Below are 26,733 nucleotides of genomic sequence, written 5' to 3' on the forward strand. Positions count from 1 at the left end.
GGGAGACATCTGGATTCGTAAAGTTTTCGTTATAAAAAGTTTAATCTTGCTAAAAACGTAAATTCTAGATAGTTTTTTTTTTAAATGGCTTAGGATAGAACTGTTATGTAATGACTAGAAATAAAAAGATTAAAAGTATTTAACAGCCGAAGAAATAACAACGTTGATTTGTACTACGAAAACTCAGTTTAATTTGTTGAATTTTAAGTTTTCTTCAATATTTTGGGTACCGAAAGACCCATTATGATATACAATATCATCTAGCAATTTCAGGCCAAAATTCTCTGACAACCCATTGAGTATGAAACGATTAGATTAATAAGCCAATCACTGAAGATTTTAAAATATGTTGTCTTTTGAGAATAATGGCATTGTAGTGATAAAAAGTTCATTAAACATGTAATATCGGGCTGTATTTTTGAGAAGTTACTGAACGAATTTTTTTCTTTTAGATTGTATTGATTATAGTTAACTTAAAAGTTATAGGGTTATAAATCAATATCTCAGTGTCATTATTGAAGTTAACACCTACGCCATTATTAATGATGGACTGAAATTAAAAAAATGGTTAAACCTTTTACACTTTGTTAAATAGATAATGATAGAAAAAAAACGTCATGTGTTTTACTATCATACTTGAAGTTGTGAACAAAATAAATACATCTAAAAATCTTTAAAATAGTTTTAGTGAGCCTTACTCAGTATGATATCTAGTTTTTATTTTCTTATCTACTCTAGTAATATTTTACATTCTGTTTTTTTTTCATGTTTACCAGTGAGTAATTTCACAGAATGTTTCTTTTACAATACCACGTTCATCTTAGTGTGTTAAAGTTTTGTTCATACTGTTTGTTTACTTTTCCTCTGCTGTAAAATTATATTCTGTTAAATTTGTCCCAAACGATATGTAGTTTGTAACATTGCAAGCACATATTTACAAAACTGTATTTCATCTACGTTTATAAAAACCCAACTTAATTCACGTTTTATTAATATCCACATATTTACAGGAAAAAAATATCGTTAGAAAAGGATGATCATATAATTTAAAAAGTTCAAATTTTAACGTTTCATTACGAGAAGATAAATATGAATAAGGTAACAGATTATGTCTACTTTAGAAAGACAAAAAATATCATTTTAGCTGCGAATTGTGTTTGAAACAAGCATGGAAGTTGAAATTAAATTTAGATGCTTTTTACTTCGTTAAAGAAAATTAATAGCTACACATTTAATGTTGACCCTATACATAACACTCAAAGCTCTCTAAAGTTTCATTTCTTGAGTTTTTATTCTGAGTTGGGAAGAAATCTCGCTCTCTCCATGACGGAGTAAAGGTTGAACTTCAGGAGTCGGTCTTTCATTAGGCTGGCTCTGAGTTGGAGGCGGAGGTGGTGGTGGCACATCTTGGGCAGCACTAGGAGATATTGAAGTAGCCTGATGTATTTGTTTGTGCTTATGTAGAGGTAGTAGAGTATCATTTGATGTTTTCACCTAAAATATTATCAACCACATATGAGACTGACAGATGTTTTTTTCAATTTATTTAGCAACTATTCATCTTCTTGTATTTTATATTAAACATCTTCATAGATTTACACAGCCCAAGATATTTAACATTTTCAGAGTTAACATTACCAGGTGGCGCCTTATAAGAAATACTGTTCTATAATTAAATATACATCTTACTGTAACGTCGAATGCAGATAATTAATATTATTACATGTAAAATGTATGTTTAAATTTTATTAAAAACATATTGAAAATATTACCTCAATAACTCATTTCGTGCCGATAAAGCATAAAAGTTAACCTCCACATACCTTATAATTGTTTTTTTGAAGTTTCGCTTCAATTCTATACTTATCCCTTTGATAAAATACTCCAGCGAATATGAGAACGTTTAAAATAAGAAGCGAGCATCCAACAGCAATAGTGATACTGAGTGCTGTTGAGTAGCTGATGTGCCTTAAGACGGTTGCCACACCATCAGAACCGTTAGTAGAAGCTGTATGGTGGAATTCTTTATTAGAAACCATGGTCGGGTGTAGGTCGTCACCAATCGCTCTGGAACTTGCACTGGCGTTCCGAACTCCAATGAGTGTCGATAAAGGTAATCCTGGAAACACTGGCGCAGTTGTGGTGGTTACGGGAAATCTATGAGGAAGAGGCACCTGGCGAACAATCCCATCATACAGTTCATGATTGTTATGATCATCCAGTAAATGGTGATAAGGTGGAACACTAATGTCGCTTTTATCCAGTTTAGGAATAAGATGAAGCCACAGTGACATTCGGTGAGCGTGGTAGTGATCACGGACCTTTGGTTTTGTTCCTAGAAAATTACAATAAAATTATTGTTTAAATAACGTATTCCATGTAAAATCTTCTTTGAATAATTCTCGTTATATACTGTTGATATACATAAATAAACTAACAGTAACGTGCTTATGTTATCTGGATTATTTTTACAAAAATTCCCAAATGCCGTTTAGACTAATTTCGTCACTTAAGCCTATTCGCTTAAGGTTCTATCAGTAAACCAATAAATGGAATGTGACACAAAATTCCTCTTTATATATGTTACCTTCTCAAAGACCTTAAAAATGTTTGCTGTATCCAGCGATGATACTTTTCAGCATACAATAGTGAATAGTGATTTCCTACAACAATATTTTCACGAATTCGTCATATAAGGTCAGGTATTATTCTAATATCTGGACAACGAAGAACTTCTAAAGACATATTATAACGACCTTTTCTCAAAGAATATTTGATAGTTCTTTCATGGAAAAATTAATATTGGGATCATTCAAAAACTTTTTTTTTTTTTTAGAATATTGTTTGGTATAATGACATTAGAATTGGCCAAGCCTGTTAAGGCGTGCGACTCGTAATCTGAGGGTCGCGGGTTCGCATCCCCATCGCACCAAACATGCTCGCCCTTTTAGCTGTGGAGGCGTTATAATGTGATGATCAATCCCCCTATTCGTTGGTAAAAGAGTAACCCAGGAGTTGGCGGTGGGTGGTGATGACTAAGCTGCCTTCCTTCTAGTCTTACACTACTAAATTAGGGACAGCTAGCACAGATAGCCCTCAAGTAGCTTTGTGCGAAATTCAAACAAACAAACAAACAAACAAGACATAAGAGTTTCAGTTTTGATGTTGCATTTTATAATTCAATAAATATAGTTACATACTTGTAATTAAATTCGTACATCCGTTTTAGCGGCCACCTGGTAGCCACCATAGGTAACCCTGCAGGCTTATTTCGCAAAAAAAAAAAATCAGCTTTAAATGCATGTAGTAAGCACAGCACAGACAGCTTATTGTGTAGCTCTGCGCTTAAAAGGAAAAAATAAGTAAATAAAACAAACAGTTTTAGCGAAAGTAATTAAAAATTGATTACAGCACTAGTTAATCAATAAATAAAACAGTCGTGCAAAATAACTTTTAATTAGCTTGACTTGATTTTCCATCCGATGATAAACTTATCGAAGAAGAAAAATTAACCACTATTTTTTATAGACACAAATTTTCACGAAAATAACTTTCTTCGAAGTAGAATGCTATCACAATAACGATCCTACATTTGCATTATTAAAAATATTAATTTGGATTTGATACATATACAAAATATTACTCCATTTGCTTTTTTCGTGTTGGACTAACATGAACAAAATAGTATGTTCTAAATAGAGAATGTCTTGTAATTATAATAAGTGCCATAAATGTACAAGAAATTGACATAACATGTCCTTCAACTTTGTTAGGCCCAGTATGTCCAGGTGGTTAAAGCACTCGAGTGGTGATCCGAGCGTCGCGTGTTCGAATCCCCGTCACACCACAAATTCTCGCCTTTTCAGACGAGGGGACGTTATTTTGTTACGACCAATCCCACAATTCGTTAGTAAAAGTATATCCCAAGAGTTGGTGGTGAGTGATGATGACTAGTTGCCTTCCCTCTAGTCTTACACTGCTAAATTAGGGACGGCTAGCACAGATAGCCCTCGAGTAGCTTTCCGTGGAACTTAAAAACAAATCAATGAACTTCGTTAAGTTCTCTCTTAATCTTATTTTCTTTATAGTATTTCAAGCCAACGTTTATAATAAATAAACTGAAAATGAATCTTAATTAATGCATCTTGAAGTGGAATTAAGATTTATCTTTGAATCACAATCAAAATTGAATATTATTTTTAAATATTGTATTCCTTTACTTAAACACTCCTATGTTGTTTACTAATGTTCTTGTCATCAACTTAATCAAGGCTGAGATAAATTAATAATGAACGTCAAAGTGAATAAGAAACAGATAAGGTAGGCAGTACATTCAGTTATCTGAGAAGCGCTTGATAACATCAGATGGTAAATGTGATCATGAAATAAACCTTAGAATAGCGAAGATAAAATACGCATTTTTGAAATAGAAAAATATGTTGATAACTAGTAACAATTCTATGAAGACGAAGTTAAAAGTTTTGGATTGTTTTGTTATACCTATTTTTACGCATGCATGAGAATGTTGGACAGTATCACCAGATATAGAAAAGAGATCTGAGGCAACTGAGTTGCAGTTCCTTAAATTGTGAAGGTATGTTGAAAAAGTTACACCTCAAATGAAGATACTTTGTCAAGATCAGGTTGCAGGAGAAAGCTGCTGACTAAGAGAAATAAGATAGTTGGAGTTTCTGGGACATGTTTGGAGGAAATAAGAAACTGAAAGGCTAGTCGTAACTGGAAAGATCGAATGAAGGACGGACCGTGGAAGACAGGGACTGACTTATGTCAAGAATCTATCTAAATGGATTAACGTATCGACACTGGAAATTCTTTGTGCTTCAACTAGAAAGGATCTATGGAAGACCACGGTCTCCAGTGTCCTGTTTGGACATAGATAAAGAAAACGATCCATATCATAAACAAAAACATATGTGATAGTAAGAACCAATAGAACGTCTGTCTTTATTGAATTATGTTATTAGTGTATTCTAACTTACTTTACCAAATTTTGCAAAGTTTGCTCAATACGGTATCATTACCGTTGACAACACTGAGAGTGAACATACCTATGGCAATGTATTTCTGATGAACAGCATCATACACAGGCCATTCAAACCGTTCAAAACGACCAATTCCTTTGTCATCAGTTTCGTAGCGATGATGTAGAGGAGTGTTGGGATCCCTAAATAGTCATTATAACACGTGAATTAGATGCATAATGATATACTCTGAAGGTAAAAAATTAAAAATACAGAGTAAGTTTATATTAGTGTCTTTCTTAAATTAAAATGAAAACAATTCTTATGACATATGTTATTCTGTACACTCTAAACATTATGTAAACTTTTATCATGCAAACTTTATCACTATAAACATAATATAAGCTATTGCAAACTTTATCATCATAAATACTGTGCAAACTATTAGAAACCAGACATTATCACCCTGAACATTGCACAAACTATTGTAACGTAAACTTTATCACTCCAAACATTATGTAAACTACTGTAATGTAAACTTTATCACTACAAACATTATATAAACTATTGTAATGTACACTTTATTATTCTAAACATTATGCAAACTATTGTAATGTAAACTTTATCATTCTAAACATTATGCAAACGTTTTTTTTTACTTTTTTTTAAAGCATTTAATTGAAATATCCGATTCTACTTTACCCATATTTTGCAAAGTTTGCCCAGTACGTCATTACTGCCATGGACAACGCTACCTCAGCATGAGTAAAGTTCTGTTGGAAATACGGTAATTCTCCGTCTACCAAAGGAGCACCGAATATATAAGGAAGCTCTTCACCATGAACACATCCTAGTCTCTCTGGGTAATCACCGTGTTCTGACTGGTGACCAAATACATAGTAGAACGTTCTAGGGTTAACTTTGGAATGGTAGTTTGCCATTCGAACGATGGGAGCTACAATTAACGAATCACCTAAGGCGTTTGCTGTGTTCTGGCGTATGTTTATCGGATGTTGTACAGTTTTAGACCAGTCTGTGTATTCGTTAATGATTGTGAGGAATATTTCTTGTAGATGGTAAGTGTATACGTTTCTGACAAGAGTGCGTATTAGTTTGTCTCTTCGATCAGGTTCAATACCATATTTCTCATCTCGAGCCGAAAATTGTGGATAAAACTCGTTTCTGACCACTCCAAGTAACAGTTCATATTGACTGTACATTTTGGTGTACTCTCTCAGCAGTAACTCTGGTTCGTTTGGAATAACAATACCGTCTACAGTAGGGCCAAAAGCTGTCAGATGCTCAGGAACCAGTAGTTGAACTCGCATAATGTCTGCTATAGATTTTTGTCTCATGCAGGCCACCAAGAGCACGCGATCTTTAACTGGACAATCAAGAACTCTCGCTAGATGTCGTGTGTAAGTCATGGCTTCAGGAGCTGTGGCCCAGGGGCTGAGAACTGACCCACTCTGTAGGATTACTCTTGAAAAGAGATCTAAGAAATAGATGTATATATATATATATATATATATATTGATATATATATTGATATATATATTGATATATATATTGATATATATATTGTAATATATATTTACAAGGATAAACAATATGTTTATCAACATATTGATATATGTATTGCATGAGAAAGTAATTATAGTTCAGTAGAAAGGTAATAACTACTACATTCGAATACTTGTTAGTGAAGATTTTTTTATGGCTAAGTGGTAAATTTGAAGGGCTTATTTATATATATGGTAAAAAAGTTAGTTTCAATACCTGAAGTTCGTAAGAGCTAATTGTGCGCTTAAACACAACAAACAAACTGGTTAAAGCTGATGTTTTCTTTACAAAATAGTACAAAAATATCAGTTTGTGAGGTGTAATGTTTAACTCTGGTATTGTTTTAAGCTCATACACACCTCACATTATGTGCAAGGACGGAAAGTACTTTGTATAGATTTATAAAAAACAACAGTAAAACACATCGTCATAATACAGCACAGCTAATTACAGAATGGACAAAAAATAAACAACCTGACCAGTTTCGACAGACCGAACTTGTCATACGTTCCTTGAGAATAGTAAACTAAGCCTAACGAAAGTAGTCTGGTTTATTTATATTGTGTTAATTACTTAATAAATTTTCATTATTGTGCTGGTGTACCATTACTGATCTCTTGTTATGGCATATCAGTTAACAAAATAACACCATGAACAGTTGTGTACTGTAGTTTCGAGTAGAATCAGCATACAAGGTAACTTGATAAATAAGGGTACTGAGCGACGATTTAGTTCTAATTTTTTTTTCAATAGGACTGTTTTTCATAAAATGTTTTCTATTCTGCAACGTGAACAGATAAGTGCCATTAGATTTTGCTAAAGCATTAGACAATGTCAAACGTTCTTTTATTGTAAACGTTCACAAAAGTAATTTTATAAAAATATAATTGGAATACACAGAAGTTTGTGTAAACATCCAGATCTTACAGGGATGATACTGTAAACTGTTATCTGAATTATTATCGCTCGATAAACAGCTCTCCAGGATATGCATTATGTTAGCTAATGTTCCACGCTGCAAAAAGATTTTTATTATTTCAATTACGTCTTTCTAATTGCATTTAACCAGCTATTAAAGCCTAAACAACTGCTAGAGCTAAGAAGTTATCTATATTAAAAACACTTACACGTGTAAATCTACAATAATTATATCACAAAATAATATTGAATTGTAACAATCTTACATACCTAAACTTTCGTCTCCAGCTAAATAGGCATGGCCAAGCGCGTAAGGCGTGCGACTCATAATCCGAGGGTCGCGGGTTCGCGCCCGCGTCGCGCTAAATATGCTCGCCCTCCCAGCCGTGGGGGCGTATAATGTGACGGTCAATCCCACTATTCGTTGGTAAAAGAATAGCCAAAGAGTTGGCGGTGGGTGGTGATGACTAGCTGCCTTCCCTCTAGTCTTACACTGCTAAATTAGGGACGGCTAGCACAGATAGCCCTCGAGTAGCTTTGTGCGAAATTCCAAAACAAACAAACAATCAAACTAAATAAGGTTTTAATTTTTCTACTTTTTGATTTTTAAAATGAAAAAAATATACTATTTTCAGATAAAATAATAATTTTAATTAAATAAAGTGCCCTAAACAATGAAGTCCAAAGAAAGAGTCATAACTTTGGAACAGTGTATTATAACTGTCTAAGATAGTGTTTATTACTTGTGTTCTCGGAAGTTTTCTCGACTGTTGGTGGTCTTCAGTAATGTATTTTTAATATAAAATTAATATAAAACATTTCAAAATTAGCGTAATAAATTCCAATACGACATTAAGATTATATATCTTACACAATAATATAATCAATGAAAACATTCATAGAAGTTTGTGAAATTACCTTTTAATTTTGTTGTGCGTTTTTCCTCCCGAAAATCAGTTTATTTAGTGAGAAAAACAAACTAATCTGTTTATCTGTTTTACCTAAAAATTTATGAAAGTTTTAGTGTCAGAACGTAAATACGTACACGATGATCTGTACTAACTCAGAAATAATTCTTTGTTGTCTGATTTTTGAAATATTTTCTTTTTTTTTCTGACAAATATATTTGTCTTTATAAACTCTATCAGTTTATTTGTTTTACCATATAAAATTGTAAAGCAATTTAAATATTAGAAATTGTATGAAGTTGTAAAAATTAAGAAAGAGATACTCTGTCATTACCATTCTTTTCTGTTTATCTCATTGTGATTGAATATTAACATGCGCAGTAAAATTGATAACAATTACTACAGTTAAACTAAGTGTTACATTATTGTTTATTTATATCCAAAATAACTGAAAATGTATATATTATCGGCCCGGTAAGTAGTTAGGGCGTTGGATTCGTAATCTGAGAGTAGCGGGTTCGAATTCCCGTCACACCAAACATGCTTGCTCTTTCAGCCGTGGGGACGTTATAACGTTATGGTTAATCCCACTATTCGTTGGTAAAAGAGTAGCCTAAGATTTGGTAGTGGGGTGGTGATGACTAGTTGCCTTCCCTCTAGTCTTACACTGCTAAATTAGGGACGGCTAGCGCAGAAAGCCCTAGTGTAGTTTTGCGCGAAATTCAAAAACAAACAAACAAACGTATATATTAGTGTAATTTTAACTAAAAGCTATATATTTATCCTTTCCACCAATTTTCTAAATCTTCCAAGGGAATGTCTTCTGTATCTAAAAAGAGTAAAAATTCACTTTTCAATTTCAAATAAAACTTGACCTTTAGCTTTTGGAGACAACATTAGTAAATTAACAAAAGCAGCTCCGTGGTCATGACCAAGAACTGTAACGTTGTTATTATTGCCTCCAAATTCCCCAATGTTTTCTTTAATCCAGTGCAGGGCTTCTATTTGGTCCATGAGTCCGTAATTTCCACGGTGAGTTCCTTGTAATGTTGGGAGAAATCCTGGAATAATAAAAAAATAACAAATATTGATCAATTTCGAATAAAAGAAAATTTACGGGATAATAAACACATCAGTATGTGTAAATTTCCACAATAATATCGGAAGAGGTCGTGTAACTAAAACAAACAAGTTCTAATTTATGAAAGCTTCAAATGGCAAAATAATATCTTGTATGGCGGAGACGTTTTTTTGAAGCAACATTAAAAGGTAGACGTTATTTAGTTTTTGTAATTATGGTGAGAATTTTTCTTTTTCAAAAGTTTTTAACTGATTACACATATAACAGTACATTTTATTAACAATAATTATACATTATTTTGTTTAACGGTACCTCTTATTGACAATAATTACACGTTATTTTGTTTAACAATTCGTCTTATTAACAATAATTATACATTATTTTGTTTAACGGTACATCTTATTAACAATAATTATACGTTATTGTATTTAACAATACGTCTTTGTCTTATTAACAATAATTACACGTTATTTTATTTAACAATACGTCTTTGTCTTATTAACAATAATTACACGTTATTTTATTTAACAATATGTGTTATTAACAACAATTATACGTTATTTTGTTTTTGTAATGCTGGTGTGAAGTTTTCTTTTCAAAACATTTTTAATTGATTATATATAATCATCTTACACTAGGATATAGAAAGTTTAATAACTTAGGCAGCGCAACGTAATAATATAAATAATACGAGACATTTATTTGTTACTTGTTATCTTTTCACAAAATAATTGGAAGTTTGCTAAACACAGTATTTATATCTCACTGTCCTTTCAGATGGCTTGTAGCCGCGATATTCTACCAGACTTCAAGTAGCTGCTAATACCTCTGTAATAAGGACTCCAGCTTAGATCGTTTCATAGAATTTTACAGTATTTTATAACTATAATTCAGTCAGGAATTCAGACATTAAGATGAAAGATGAAACAGTACTTTTAACATTACCAATGTTTTTGGTTGTTTTTCACATTAACAGCGGAAATATTATTGCCCTTAATATCCGCTAGGATGCGAAGAACAGATATTGAAATTACTGCGCAAACATTAAACAAATGACTAATTTAGAAATTTTTTTGGTGCAATTTCCAATTTTATATATGGCTAGTTTCAATTATTTAAGTTGCACTTTACTTATTTCCTAAAAAAAATTATGGTTATGAGCTGTAAATTGTAGCAACCAACCTTTATGGCCTTTTGAGTGTACACATGTGATGTAATCAATTATAAGACATCAAACAAAACATACAGAAAATAGCTTAGTAAAGACAAGAAAATATTTGAAAATATTAATGATCATTTTTACACGTTTACAGTTGAAGAAAATAGCTTCAATATAGGGGAAAACATACTTACAAATATTAATGACCATTTCGACACACTTAAACTTACAGAAAATACCCTTAATATATACGAGGCCCGGCATGACCAAGTGAATTAAGGCTTTCGACTCGTAAGCTGATGCTCGCGGGTTCGAATCACCGTCGCACCAAACATGCTCGCCTTTTAAGCCGTGGGGGCGTTATAATGTGACGGTCAATCTCACTATTTATTAGTAAACGAGCAGCCTAAGAGTTGGCGGTGGGTGGTGATGACTAACTGCCTTGCCTCTAGTCTTACACTGCTAAATTAGGGACGGCTAGCGCAGATAGCCCTTGTGTAGCTTTGCGCGAAATTCCAAAAACAAACAATAAAGACGAAAACATATTTGAAAAGATTAATAACTTTTATGTACCTAAACTTCCAACAAATATTTGTTAGTTTCATCAATTAAACATCCAATGAAAAGTTTTATGTTTTTGATCATACACAAAGACATCTTTATCTTTTATGTCTAATCTATAAAATGTGAAATAACCTTTATTTTCCTACCCAGGGTGCTATAGTAAGATATTTTTTTCTTTTACTGCCTAGTGTCTAAATATTAATTTTTCATAAAGCTATTTCTATGCTAAAATACTGAAATTTAATAAGAAAATATCACAAATAAAGGTGTGTTGGCTGATCTTTAGTGAAGTTCTCGGAAAAAAGTGTTTGTACACATGGCTGAAGATTACTTAGGAAGTAAACGAGAAACAAGGGTAAACTATCCTCATGTTTCAATCAATAAACTTGCAGTATAGCCTTGCAGGCTAGATAACCAGGAATGTATCTTAGCTAATCTTAACTTCTCTTTATAAATTAAATGCATTGCACAGGAAGCTAGTTTTTCTTGAAATGTTTAGTAAGTAACGTTTTATTTATCCCTCTGTAATTTCTCACTTTCTATAAGACGTAGTTTCTTTAGGGCATTGTTTTATTTTTGATACAGTTTTTGTAATGTTTCTTGCTAGGAAGTGACAAAGTAGGCGAAAAGCGTGCGCGAAGGTTGTACTTAGCCAGAGAATACAATTAACCATTGGTTAGGTAACGTGTCCACTGGCAGATCAACGAGTGCCTTGAGTGCTTACAATCTTAAAGTTTGAGGTCACATCCCTGCACTAGAAGCAACACAGTTAGCCCATTGTAGAGCTTTACGCATAAGTTAGACCCTGAGCATAAAGGTGTGACAGCAAATCACGTAATGCCAAACAACTGGAAATAAATTTGAACCAGAAACATAAAGATATCAAATGATTTTCAATAGGAAGGTATTCTTGCCATTTGTGTTTTAGATACATATTTATCAGAATATTTGCTTGGAAGCAGCTGCTTGTGAATGAACACAGAATTTAAGAAAAATGTAATGTACTTGTAAATCATTTCTAAACTATGTTCTGTATGAATGCACTTTAGTTTGGTTAGATCATGGGATGAATGGCGGGGAATCATATTATCTTACAAAACGTACATCCACTGTACGTTAAGACATCGTTTTCCAGTGTTATACACATAGTTTTTTTCTCTTCTATAATTAAACGTTTTATTTACTACAGATTAAATTAATATCATTTCTCACGGGCTAAGTGAAAACTGTTTTTTGGTTGAATCACGTTGATGACATCAGTACGTCTTATTAAGTAGTATAAACTTTCTACTGATACGTCTATGACAGAGCTACGTTTTATTTAGAAGTGAATAGGTTGTCTACAGTTATGTCGATCACAATGGTATACCTTATTAAGAAGTGAATAGGTTGTCTACAGTTATCACAATGGTATACCCTATTTAGAAGTGAATAGGTTGTCTACAGTTATGTCGATCACAATGGTATACCCTATTAAGAAGTGAATAGGTTGTCTACAGTTATGTCGATCACAATGGTATACCATATTTAGAAGTGAATAGGTTGTCTACAGTTATGTCGATCACAATGGTATACCCTATTAAGAAGTGAATAGGTTGTCTACAGTTATGTCGATCACAATGGTATACCCTATTAAGAAGTGTATCAACTGTCTACAATTACATCGATCTCATAGGCACATTTTATTAAGAAATTTATCTGTTGTCTACACTTTACTTGACCACATCAATGCACTATTTAAATTTATTTTCTATAACAGTAATATGTATAAACACTTAAGATAGCTGTTACTTTGCAAGTATTGAAACACTATTTAGTAATAACAGGTCCTTTAATATCAGGTGTAGCAATATTCCCTTTATTTCACTAGTCTTTGTGACTAGTAAAATGAGTAAAACAATTATCCGTAAAGAAGCTGTTCCGTTATAATTCTGGAAAATAAGGTAAATAATAAAGAAAAAAATATTAAAATACATTTCAACGCCATCGTTCTTATGTTGTGTTCACTTGCTGCTTTTCTTAAACATAATTATTAGTGTCAACATAATTATTAATGTGAACTCCGAGTGTCACAGAAAAATGTCTGAGGATTTACAATGCAAGAAACCGAGTTTTGATATTAGAGCTCATTGTGTACCTTTGTGCTTAACTTCAAATAACAACTATAAATAATAACTACTAGTGTAGAATATATTTATATACCGTGCCTTTATAAAGTCAATATGTAATTATGCGATAAAACTTTGAAGGTAAAACTCTAAGTGGAAATGTGTAGCAAAAATCAAAATGTAGTTCCTTAGATAGTGATCATAATTTTGAGCAATGTTGCGTGTATATATTAATATAATAATTACCTTGGTGGCACAACGAAAAACATGTTTCTCTTTCTTCTCGTATCAGATTTTAAATATTTCTTATATAATCATATTATTGACGTAATGATGACAAGTTGGACGTCTTAATCTTTTCTCATTTACTTGTATAAGCTTATCTTATGTTTACATACACCTAATGTTGAAATTAATAATAAATATTTCTACTTTCATTTTTTGCTCGCTAACATTTACTACCTACCTACATCTGATAGGCTTTCACTTACGAGTAAAAATACTTTCAAGTACTTATTTATATAGAATTTAAAAAGATCAAAATAATCTATTTTATTGTTTCTTTAGGATTAATCACAAAGCTGCACAATAGGTTGTCTTTGCTCGGTCTACCACGGGTATCTAAACCCGGTTTCTAGGGTAGACATACCACTGGGGGGGCGATTGATTCTAAGGCAAACTGTAGTCGTTGTGGACACACCAACATAAAATACCTGCGATCTATTGCGGGTACAAAGGCTCTTCCTACGATTCGCAGAGCCTTTAACGTATCAGTCAAGTACTCCATTGCTTCTCTAATTACTCCAAAGTGTATCCACACACAAAAAAAAATGACTGTTAGGACACTCGCCCGAGGTGTCATGTACCCTACTAGTTTGTGAGTGAGGAAGGTATGAGCACACTGTTTGAAAAAATGATGTCACAGAGAATCTCAGGGTGGAAGAAGGCGGACAAAATTAGATACGAAATTTGAGTTCTGCAATCATTCTAATATATTCAAAGACCTTTATCTGAATGACGTTTCTGGCGCATTTTTGCCCTCCCCTTTTGTAAGTTTGAAATAATGAGAGGGGTTCCCGCACATCAAATTCAATAATTCATACGTGAATTAGTATAAAATAACGTGTATTTTATGATATTATATTTCAGGCAGATTTTGTTTTGTTTATTTACCTTGAAATTATGTTTAGATTCTCTGTAAATTTATAAAACAAGTTGTACACCACAGAATGGCAGCATAGAAACCGTTCTGAGGTCAGTTATGTTAATGCCTTGACATCTTATGAGACACTTCAAAGCAATTTCGAAACTTAAATGCGTAGATAACTCGTCTGTGTAGTTTATCACGCTTGCCAGGTGGATGGTATATCTGATATATACAATTACAGAGAATACTTTATCCAAGGGAAAATTGTTTGTACAGACTTGTGGATGATGCGCTGTTATAGATTTGTAAAATCTGTCTCATAACCAATATACAGTTTGTACAATATGCTAAACTCCCATGCATTAACGGATTAGCTTGAAAGTTATAGGAATGCTTTACTTAAAGCACACTAGTCAGCTCCGTAATGTATCTGTATTTATATAATGAAATAATCGTGGTGTGAAAAGCTTCTCAACACATTCTGTTGTCAAAATATTATAGATACATCCCATATGAATCAACGAAACAACATGAAAACTAGCCGATTATCTCGTTGTAGAACAGAAAATTAACAGGTTATTATACTGGAAACTGTAACAATATTCCCTGAAATGTAAGGATAATTCGTCAATCAAAATATCAAGCACTGAAAGATAAGTATTTCTAATACACAGAGATATCATGATAGTTCTCTAATGAGTCTGTACAATAAATTCACGGACTTATAATGCCAAATTAGATTCCCCATAGAGGATAGAATGCAGACAGTCTATTGTGTAACTTCACTCTGACACAGACAGACAACCATTTGAACATCATTATAGAATTTGGGTTAGAAGACGAAACCTATAAAGTACTGAATGAAAGACATTCACGATAATCTGAAATAACGATTTATGAACATCGATTCTGTTTACTTAAAACAGTGTTAAGCTTCTGAAATTATGTAAAAATGACAGATAAGCCTAGATAATAAGAAGCAGTAAAATTAGACAGTAATCACATATAAAGATTTTATCCATAAATGTGTGCTTACAAATTTATAAATGAAGAAAATATTTTACGCTAATGGTAAGAACCAAATGGATTCTTATATAAAGCCAATAGCGAGGGTATAACAACATATAGTATATGAGTGATAAACATTAGAAATCAGAAACATTTCCTACATTGACTTTGTGAGAATATAAAGAGGCTATAAAAGTAAAGTTTCGGACGCTTGTTATAAAAATAACGTATGAAGTTTTTATAATACATGAGAAACCATAATGTATCACAGTTTTACTTGTACCATATTGAACACAGAATCAATAAGGTAAGAAAGTGTAAGAAATTTCTTAGAATATAGACAGAGTCAATAAGATATGAAAATTTCAAGAGTATCTTAGAATACAAACAGAGTCAATAAAATAAAGTTTCAGAAGTATCTTAGGATACAGAGAAAGTCAATAAGGTAAGAAAGCTTCAGAAGTTGCTTAAAATACAGACAGAGGCAATGAGGTAAGAACGTTTCAGGAGTTGCTTGGAATATATTGAAAATCAATAATGTTGGTTGTCAGAATTTTTAAGGAATATAAACAGAATAAATAAGGTAGGAAAGTTTAATAAGTCTTTTAGAATAGAATACAAACATAAAATCATTTTGGACAGTTTCACGTCTCTAGTTACAAAGATAACAAGGCATATCCTAGCAAATAAAAAATGTTTCAAACTTTGGTTGTTGTTAAACGCTTGAAAAAATGTTCTAAAGTCAGACGTTCATAACAAAATGAATTAAAAATAATATATTTTTAACAAAATTAATCATGTTAGCCCATTTCTTTTTTTACTACCTAAATATGTTTACTTCCCATTTTCATCCAATGTTTTTTGGTTATCCAAACACTTTATTTTAAAGTTACACTTCTGTTTGTCTCCCTGTTAACTATATGCCATACACGTGCTTGTTTTTAGTTATTTATTGTATAGATGTGGCCCATTTGTAATTTAGCCTCATTTTGTAAGAGATGTCTCTTTCTGCTCGGTATCTGTTACTCAGTTGCTCTTATCATGTCAGAGTGACTAAGTGCACTTCTTATTTGCACACACACATGCACACAAAAATGTTAATTTATTTTATATTCAAACTTCTATTTTGTGAATAGTATCAGCCCTACCCATGCCATTTTCAAGCTTTCCTAGAAAAAATTATAGTGATGGTCAACATTCCTTCTGTAGCATCAGGAACCACGAAGAACGACATGATGCATTTTACTAAAGTATAAGACTCGTGAGCTCGAGTAATAAAAAGACCTTATTGAGCACCACTACTAAAATTTATATCAAAGAATAAATGCTCTGGGTTATATTTGATTTATTGATTTCATTAATTTTTAGGAAAAGCGATCAAGAGAAAAATATAATATATGATATATTGGCTTAAGGAATTTGTAATATAAAGTTTTTGTTTTTATTTTGTTCAGTGTGATGGATATACAATAAGATGTGATGTAAGACAGGAACTCCGGAAGCATCTGTGATGAATTTAATCCAATTTATGTCAGAGTAATGTTTGCAAGGAAAAAATAAAATATAAATTTCATGAACAAAAAATATGAAAGCTAGATTTTATGTAGGGTCTATTTCTCATTCGAAATAAAAAACAAAGAGAGACATGAATAACTGATCTAACTATTTTTATGCGCCTTATATTTAAAAATGCCAGAATTTGGATTTTTTTAAATTTTACAACTACAAATCTTTTGGATGTTTTACGATTAAAAATTATTTTAGTTGATAACTTTCATAGTTTTCAAAACTAATACAAATTACTGTGATTCAATACCTTTTTTCGTCCTTCAGAGTTATGTTTATATTGAAGATTGTTTTTTTTTTACCTGAGAATTTCAAGAGGAGAATGTGTTTAGAGATTTCTATAGAAAACTCTTTCTATGACTGGAGCTTGAGTAGTGGTAGTAGACATGCATGCTAGGCAAGTTATTGATCCTGAACTAGAATACCTTCTGACAGGAATGGAATATTTTTATGTGTTTCTTTTCATTTTACTACATATGAAAGTGCAATATTTGTAAAAACTAAAATTTAGTCTACTAGACATCGGAATTGGCTGGGAATGAAAAAAAAATGCTCTCAGTCAAGTAAGTGACCAAACCAACTCCACAAAAACCCAGCTCTCATCTGGAGGCAGTAAATGACATGTGGTGGACTTCCTTATTCAGAAAAAAAAACACGAAGAACTTTATCGAAATGATATTTGCCTTGATTCAAACTAAACCTTGTGAAAAACTGCCATATAGGCTATTTTTCTCTTGGAAGAAGAGAACGTCGTCCGTAACTAGTTCTCACTGTCACATGGTACAAATCTAAAAATCTATAAGCGTGGTTGTCAGATCTGGAAAATAGATGATAGATTTAGAGAAAACGTTATCCTTGCTATTATTTTGGAAATGCACAACCGAGTGAAACAAAATTAACTTTCAAGTGACAGATAACGGCGCGTGTTACATTTATATGCGAAAATCAATACAATAGAGCAAGTAAACTGTGGACGTCGATCCATAACGTGCTCATTTTCCGTTTAAACATGAATATCTGTTGTTGCACAGTAAGTATCGTCACATCAACTATTCTAAGTATCTATTGTTGCACAGTAAGCATTGTCATACCAATTGTTACATTAACTAAATAAAGAGAGACGTGAAAGAGAAGAATAATATATTAAAAAACAAACCATATTTTAGTAAAATGAAAAAAGGAACGGAAAACAATTTAATTTATGGTAATAATTTTTTTACACAACATTTATGTAACGGTTTCATTACTGTCCTAAAATTAAGAATTCAGTTTCATCAAATATTATAAACTGCCTGTTTTAACTCCAGTATTCCAATACTACTTAACCACGGAATAGTTGGCATTAGACATTAATATCAACATAGTTGGGCGATATCATACACAAGCTTTGATATGTGGTGTAAGATCACGTTCATTGAAAGTTTTGTGTGTGTGTGTATTCAAACAATGGCTTACGATCATTACGCTGAAAACTTTATAACAATATTATATATACTCTGATGAAGATGATTAAATTTCATTATTCAGATGTTAATACAAATAATAATAAACGAGACACCAGTGTAGTGTGCTATTTTGCATATACGAAGCGTAAATCAGAAAGTACGAAGACGTAAATTAGGCACAAAAGAGGAATACGTTGCTAAAACTAGGATAAATGATTATCAGTCGACTACCCTTAAGAAATAGAAGCAAAGTTTTAAAGATCAAATATTCGGAAATAACCTTTTTCCACATTTGAATAACTAGATTAAGTTTGCGAACAAATTATGAAAATGTCAAGATTAATATAATTATTTCTTTTTTAGTTTGTTTGTTTGTTTTTGAATTTCGCACAAAGCTACTCGAGGGTTATCTGTGCTAGCCGTCCCTAATTTGGAAGTTTAAGACTAGAGGGAAGGCAGCTAGTCATCACCACCCACCGCCAACTCTTGGGCTACTCTTTTACCAACGAATAGTGGGATTGACCGTAACATTATAACGCACCCACGGCTGATAGGGTGAGCATGTTTGGCGCGACCGGGATGCGAACCTGCGACCCTCAGATTACGAGACGCACGCCTTAACACGCTTGGCCATGCCGGACACGTTTTTTTTTTTAGAATAATAAAATAAAAATGAAGTAGTTGTACCCCTTTAGAGGTATGTTGCTATATTGGCTGTTAAAAACTAGTTCCCCAGCTGTATTTCTGTTTGTAATTAAGCACAAAACTACACAATGGGTTATCTGTGCTCTGCCTACCACCACGAGTATCGAACTATAGATTTTAGCGTTTCGAGTACGCAGACATAACTGCAAGGAGGGGGTTCTAGCTGTAGTGCTTTGGCATTTAAAGTGCTAAAATCAGGGGGTTCGATTCTCCATGGTGGACAGAACGAAGATATGCCATTTTGTAGCATTACGCTAAAGCAAACGCTTAAAACACTTATAAAATGAGTCAAGTTTACCCATAAAACAAATCTCTACAAGATATTACGTTTAGGAACGAGATATGTTTAATAATTAAAGGCATTAGTTGAGTAAATCATAAATTAAAGTTTTCACGTATGATATATTTAAATGATTGAGAAGCCTTACCCTGTTCTAACTATATATACAAGAAATGATATACACCGTATTAGCACCAAAACATTGGTAATAAATATAGAAACATCAAGGGGTTTTAGTCAAGAAATAATTAATAACGTTTTTTCTTTATTCGTGTAAAAGAAAATTAATAACCATTAAATAACTCAGGTAAATATAGTTGACATATTTTCAATAATGCTAAGGAAACAGCTAAAAAACAGGAAAATAAGGTTCTCAAACGATATGGTTAAAACTTAATCGAATCGTACTTCATACACAAAGTGTAACTTATAGACATAAATATTACAGTACGCTTTTACACAGAATATAGTTTAATAATATATAAAGCATATCGCATTTATAAAAGATTTTAACTCGTAAACAATGACAGTATAGTAAAATTTCTCAAAGGACTTGTCTAAGTAACTTAGAAAAACTTTTGCACATAAATTGAGTTCGTATATCTTGACAACATAATAATATTTTACACATTATATATTCAAATAGGAATAATAAACATGTGTCATTCATAAGATGTAATTTTATCAAATATTGATGTATCAAACGAATATAGTTTACACGAGTAAAACAATTTAATAACATACAGAAAAGTGGGTAGTCAAATAAAATTATGTTAGATCTTATTAACATAATTAATTCACATAAAATGTTAGTTTAGTTCGAATTAAGCACAAAGGTATACAATGAGTTATCTGTGCTCTGCCCACCACGGGTTTCGAAACCTGGTTTCTAGTGGTGTGCGTGCGCAGATATACAATTGTGCCACTGGAGGATGTTATCTTTGTATTTTGACATCATAAAATAAAAATATATTTGTTTTAGTGGATTTATTTTTATTTAGAAATTCGAAATATTGTAAGAAAAACATAGTTATTAAGTAAGTATCGAATACATTTTCATTATTCCTGATTTACTTACTCGTTTGTAGACTTAGTTGAGTCAATAATAGTAACTGACATTGTGGTTCGAATGAGAACCAGAATGTCGAGTACGAAAGCTCTTACCAAGCGTTGCTTTTATTGGGCAGCAAAAACAATTAAAACAAGTAGATCGGAAAATACTTCAGAACATAGATCTTTGGAGCTAACAATAAATCTCTTTCAAATATGTTTGATATTCCAACTAACTGGGCTACCATTTTACCTAAGAATAGTGAGATTGACCGTCATTTATAACGCCCACACGGCTGAAAGGGAAATCATGTTTATTGGGACGAGGATTCGAACTCGCGACCCTTAGATTGCGAGTTTAGCACTCTAACCACCTGGCCATGCTGAGGCCAAAATAGTAAATGTAGTCAACAAACTGCTTTGTTTAAATGTAATGAATAAACTATTACAGCGGAAGACTTTCGAAACGTCGTCCTTTACACTTGTGTCTCCACAACAGTCAGTTGCCGTCCATTCTACAAAGTTTCATCATGAATACTCTTCCTAAACAATGTATCAAAGAAAACTATTTGCCTAAAAACTGCTTTGTTTGTAATTTTGTAATCATGACAGTCTACCCAAATGACTTTCTACAGAGACAAAACTAAATATTTGGTTACTCAAAACGTATATATTATAGAAAATTTTCAATTGTATTTTTAGATTCATATTGGTAGAGGCAACAAACTTCACATTATTAGCCGTGGCATAACGGCTCATAGAATGATAACGCGTTTTTGTTTTTCCAAGTATAACTTCATAGCTCTGTCATGTCTTGACCAATATGAAATACAATGACAGTTTTCCACTTAATAAAAAAATCAAGCATTTTAGAGTACAGTTTACATACGTTGTTATTTTTTACATTAAACTTCATGACATTTCAGTATTCTTACTTTCGTTGGTTCTTATGATGCTTTATTCTTTATTTTGTTCTAAATAAGTTTCAAATTATAATACTTTGAATTTAATTACAAGTTTAAAAATGATAATCTCACCGACTTAACAGATAAACAGATGTGTGGTTCTGAAAACATTTTTTTTTCTTTTTATTCTGTCTTACCTAAGATTCCTAGTCGAAAGTTTAAGGTTATAACAATAACTTCTGCATAACTAGCAAGTACACTGCCATCATAAATGTTCCCAGAACCCCATTCGTAGGACTCTCCATGGATAACCACGATCACAGGAAAACGAGACGTTTCTCTACCTAGAAAAAAAACAACATCTGAATAATTCAGTGAAGAAAGTATAAGATATAAAATTAATAGTTTCATTTTGAGTTTACTTACTGATTTAGTATAAATCATTAGAAGTTACAACATTTACAGTAAGTAAATTTGTTTTTGGAACACGTACGATGTTCCGATCACTGGTGTACTTGAAAATAATTGTACCAGTTATCAAAATGTCTCGACTGTTCTAAAAACAAATTTTACTGTAAAAGCTGTAACTTATGATAAAGGATGTAATATTACTCAGTACAATACAAAATAACAGCACACTTACTAGATAAGTGACAGGAATGAACTTAGTAAACAATATTAAATCAGCAGGATAAACAATATTTAATCAAAGAGTGAAAAAATGTTCACTGAAAAAGTTACTACAATTAATACTTTCGCTTTGAATTTACTTACTGTTTATAAGCATTACTTACTACAAATTACAACTTTACAGTTAGGAGAGATATTTTTAAAACAGTCAGAACGTTTCGATCGGCGGTGTGAAAATTTTCAAGTACAATTCAAATGCTAAACTTTGGCCAAGTGTCGACTATAGTAAGTAAACGAATGATGAGTAAACTTAAGGTTAATAAGTAATAAAATAAGCAGAAAAACGAACAAGTAAGAGTAATGTTTAGGTAAAAGCAATAATAATACTTTGTAAACAGGCCTCCTAAACGTTAAAATCAAGTCACAAAAGCAGTTACACGGAAGGTGAAATGAACAAATTTGAAAGTGGGTTTTAGTGCAAAAACGATTACAGTATTAAGTGAAAGAATTCATCAAAGTGAGAGATTATAAAACTGTGTATAAAAAGCAATAACGAGGTATATGTTTCTGAAAAGTTAGTGACATATCAACTCTGTTTAATATAAAAAGTCTAGTTTGTCTAGAATTCTCTATTATAAATGTCAACTTCATTTTTACTGTGTGAATACTAAACTTGTGCTTCAATGTCAATAGCAAACATCACATCAAAAGGAACATATTCACGTGAATGTCTTTTGTAGTTACCTAATAGTGATTGTGTTATTAGAATAACATGGTTTATATTTTAACTGTTACGGTTTTCTTGCAAGGATAAGTAACTAAAAAGATGCTTTACATTATCTTTTGAGGTTTCTACAAGCAGTGGACACGCGCTATAACCAAGAAACCCCAAAGGAGACATTCTTTTAACCAACGATGCTTTTATTATTTTTAAAATTAGTACTTAACGCACGTATTAAACGTGTTGATTGATCTTTCTGGGTTTTTTTCATAGTATCTTCACATAATATGTTACCAGTTGATCAGTTTTCTATCAAACAACTAAGTTTTGTGAGGATCATAATTAATCATTGAACATAATCTTCACATTTCTGATAAACGACATGTTTTACTTTATTTGGGATTTTCGTTCCGGAAGAATTTATTTATTTTTTGTCATCTGAAAAAAAAAAATCTTTCATATATCATAACTGCTATATTAAGGTAAAAATAGTCACAGTATTATGTTTATACTTTTATATCATTTCAATTGTCACTATTATTTGTCTGTAGATTTTATTCGTTTTAAATATCGAATTATTTTAACAGCCGTGGGGGCGTTATAATGTAACGCTCAATTCCACTATTCGTTAGTAAAAGAGTAGCCCAAGAGTTGGCGGTGGGTGGTGATGACTAGCTGTCTTCCTTCTAGTCTTACACTGCAAAATTAGGGACGGCTAGCGCAGATAGCCTTCGTGTAGTTTTGCACGAAATTAAAAAAAAAAATTAGAAACACGTTCTGCAGATATAAGAACACAAAATCTCAAATCTCCTAAACCGTTGAAAACGATATATAAATATAAGAGGATTTAACATCAGTAATGTTCTTTTTGAGAACCCTCTTTCTTACATTAAACTATCTATAAATTACACAATTTTGTCAGGAACACAGACCGGCCATGTTAGAAATGGATCCCTAAGAACTAATCAATGAAGCAACACCTTCATATCTCTCGTGCGCCTCGACCGCTACTTGCCTATCCAGGCTTGTAGATTGATTATTTTCCTTACTTTATACTTATGTGGAAGAAATAAGTAAATAAATTTTAGGAAATACTTCAAAATAAAATGGCAACAGTATTGAAAAGTATAAATATTCACAGCTCAGTGACTCGAGATCTCCGTATCGTCACAAGACGTGGGTCAAAATTCAATTTTTACTGATTACCTGACGTGAAATCAATTTCCAGGTAAATAAACTGTCTCATTTACATTCAAAAATTTACATATCCACCCTACACCACAAGTTCTTTTATATAATAACCTAAAAGAAGCTTATCTGAATTTAAAATTTGCTAACTGTTTATTTCATATAAAAGAAACACCGACGTTCTCATAGAGTGCACGTGCATTGACGGACTTTGAAATTAAACCAACCTTCTTTTGCAACCGTTTTTTGTGAACATAGTTTTAATAGAAGACAAAGAATTTACTTGAAAGACAAGAAGATTGATTGTTTTAACCATGATATCTTCAACGGAAGATACTACATCTTGATGATCATCGTGATAGCATTTTAATTGACGATTTGGTCTCATTTTAGAACTTTTTCCGCTTGTGAACATACTGTAAATGCTAAATATTAAATGTTCGACACAGTAATTTAAGATATTGGCATGTATTAATATAGATGTATTCTGAAAGTACACATGCATCTTAAATAATGCTAAGAATTGCTTTTTCTAAATGAGTATTCAAATCGATTTATTGTTGTTTTTTCATATGTAAAATTTAGTTTGATTTTCATCTTCAGTAGTTAGAATTGCGTATTTGAATATCTACAACTACATTGAAATATTAGTTTTTTTATGTGTTAAAACATAAAAAAAGAGCTTCTCACTCGAACTTAATTACGTGATTTGTTTGTAATTAAGCACAAATCTACACAATGGGCTATATGTGCTCTGCTAACCATGGATATCAAAACGGTTTCTAGCGTTGTAAGTCCGCAGACATGCCGTTGTGTCACTGGAGGGCGGTGGGGTGGAGGATACATTAGAGATAAAGGGCATGATGGAGGAGAATGCGGATACTTATTTGAGTTGGATATTTTCATTAATATACATTAATGCTTAATTTTCATTTTTCATCAACAGTGCTTGTTCGTACGAAAGAGACTTATTGAAGATTATTGTATCTCAAGATAATGGAGGACGTCATATTCATTAAGATGTACGCTTCATTTACCTCAAGAAGTTACACACTTTGGGTAAGTGCCTCGAATAGTTATTCACTAGATTTAATAACGGTGTGAAACAGTGACTTGCAAAATGGACAAATTATACGAAAACGTTTGCATACTTACGGCGCGTTGGAGAATAAATATTCAGGTATAAACAGTCTTCGCTCTGATTACGAAGAAAAGGAAGAAGCCGTCGAAGATAAGACAGGCGTCCGGATGTCATTCTTTTCAGGGCTTCTGTAGTATTCCGAATATCTGGATATCTCTGCGGGCAGGAAGGACCAAATCGATCAGCAGTCCGCACTCCTCTCCAAGAAGATGGGATGATGGGTGGCATGAAGCGGAGAGACCCTGATGGGGCACTGGCGTAAGGAATGCCCAGGAACACCTCGACGGGGCTTAACTGTTCATTCGAAAATGTCTTTGTGAAGCCCCGTACGGATCCGAACTTAGTTCTTACCACGCGAGAATAGTGACTGCCTATAACAGCAGATGGATGAGGGCGTACTAAAGTAGCAAAAATGGCCAAGGTAAAGATAGTTAGTTCAGTCATACTGGAGTTATTCTGATAAATTGGTGTCAATGAACGAAGACGATCCACAGATACATTAATGTAGAACAGAAGATTCCTGCTCTTAGCAATACATCGCTCGATCTTAAAAAAAAACAAAAAAACAGTGCATCAGAACGCTATATTCATTCTATATTCAACAGTCAACTCAGCTATTTATAACCCGTAATTATAATCAACCACTAATATTCTGACACTTATGATAAGAAACACTTTAACCTTTAAAGGTCTTTACCATTAGGTGTACTACTAATAATAATACATTAGCCCGACTGTATGTTAATATAAGTTTTTATTTTTCCCATATATATATTAATGGTGACAAGAAAGAAATCTTTGGTAATAACTAATTGACATTGACGTACGTTCTCCTTTTTCATTCAAAAGTACCTGCATTAACCAGATATTTGTGGGAAATAAATTAGCTATCGTCCGTATGTTACAGACTTAATTTAACAGTTTTACATCAATATAACTTTTAAAATAACTTTATAATAAGAAGAAAAATCTGAATTTGTTTATACAAGTTTTATTTTTTTCTTACACTTCGAAAAAATACAACTTTTTAAACACTGAAAGAGATGTTTTGAACTCATTTTATATTTTCCAGGTAATGCATCTTAAGGAAAAGTTGCAAAGTTTTCAAGTGATTAATCATCTAACTTGACATTTTTAAACGATCCTATGGTACAAAGTGTGGTCAAAATTTATACATTTCATGCAGCTCGATCTTTAGGGCGCGCCACGTTATTAAAACAATGTCTTTAACTTATTGTGTTTATATTTTCTACCTTTGCTCAGAAAACGTGAACATTTTACAGCTCGTTGAAAAAGTGTTGCTTTTATGAAAGATAAACGTTTATGTTAAACATACTTTTTCACAAGAAACACAATCTAAAGTTATAGATAAACCAGAATAGAAAAAAAACAATTTTTATTTATTCTTAAAATCTATTTTTTATATATTTACTTGCACTTGAACAAGAAATAATTCTACTTACTTAGAATAAACACGACCAAAACGTTGTCGGAAGCGTCTAAAAACATAAAATAGATTTGTTTTCAGCGTGTTTAGGGCATAAGAGTACAACGTCAAAGTGCAACAACGTGCATACCCTTGGACCTAAAATAGCCCTTTCTTGTTTCTTCAAGCATATTCCATTTGTACAGCGAGCGCGCCACAACCACGCTAGTGGAATCTG

General features: G+C 32.3%; 1 protein-coding gene across 2 annotated transcripts; it reads right to left on the minus strand.

The window, feature by feature from the left end:
* Positions 1-829: 829 nt before the first annotated feature.
* LOC143232420 (neuroligin-4, X-linked-like) lies at positions 830-26,733 on the minus strand. Of its 2 annotated transcripts, none has more exons than XM_076467868.1 (8): positions 26,533-26,733; positions 25,084-25,615; positions 21,587-21,733; positions 9,247-9,432; positions 5,685-6,477; positions 5,070-5,185; positions 1,824-2,335; positions 830-1,417 (listed from the first exon to the last, which is right to left on the minus strand). In XM_076467868.1, exons 2-8 carry the CDS (start codon positions 25,511-25,513, stop codon positions 1,364-1,366), a joined length of 2,238 nt encoding a protein of 745 aa, XP_076323983.1. In that variant the 5' UTR covers positions 25,514-25,615; positions 26,533-26,733; the 3' UTR covers positions 830-1,363. The 2 variants fall into 2 exon arrangements, with proteins under 2 accessions (XP_076323983.1, XP_076323982.1); XM_076467867.1 differs by having other exon boundaries at positions 833-1,494.

This window comes from Tachypleus tridentatus, chromosome 11 (assembly GCF_004210375.1).
Source record: "Tachypleus tridentatus isolate NWPU-2018 chromosome 11, ASM421037v1, whole genome shotgun sequence".
NCBI classification, from domain to species: Eukaryota; Metazoa; Arthropoda; class Merostomata; order Xiphosura; family Limulidae; genus Tachypleus; species Tachypleus tridentatus.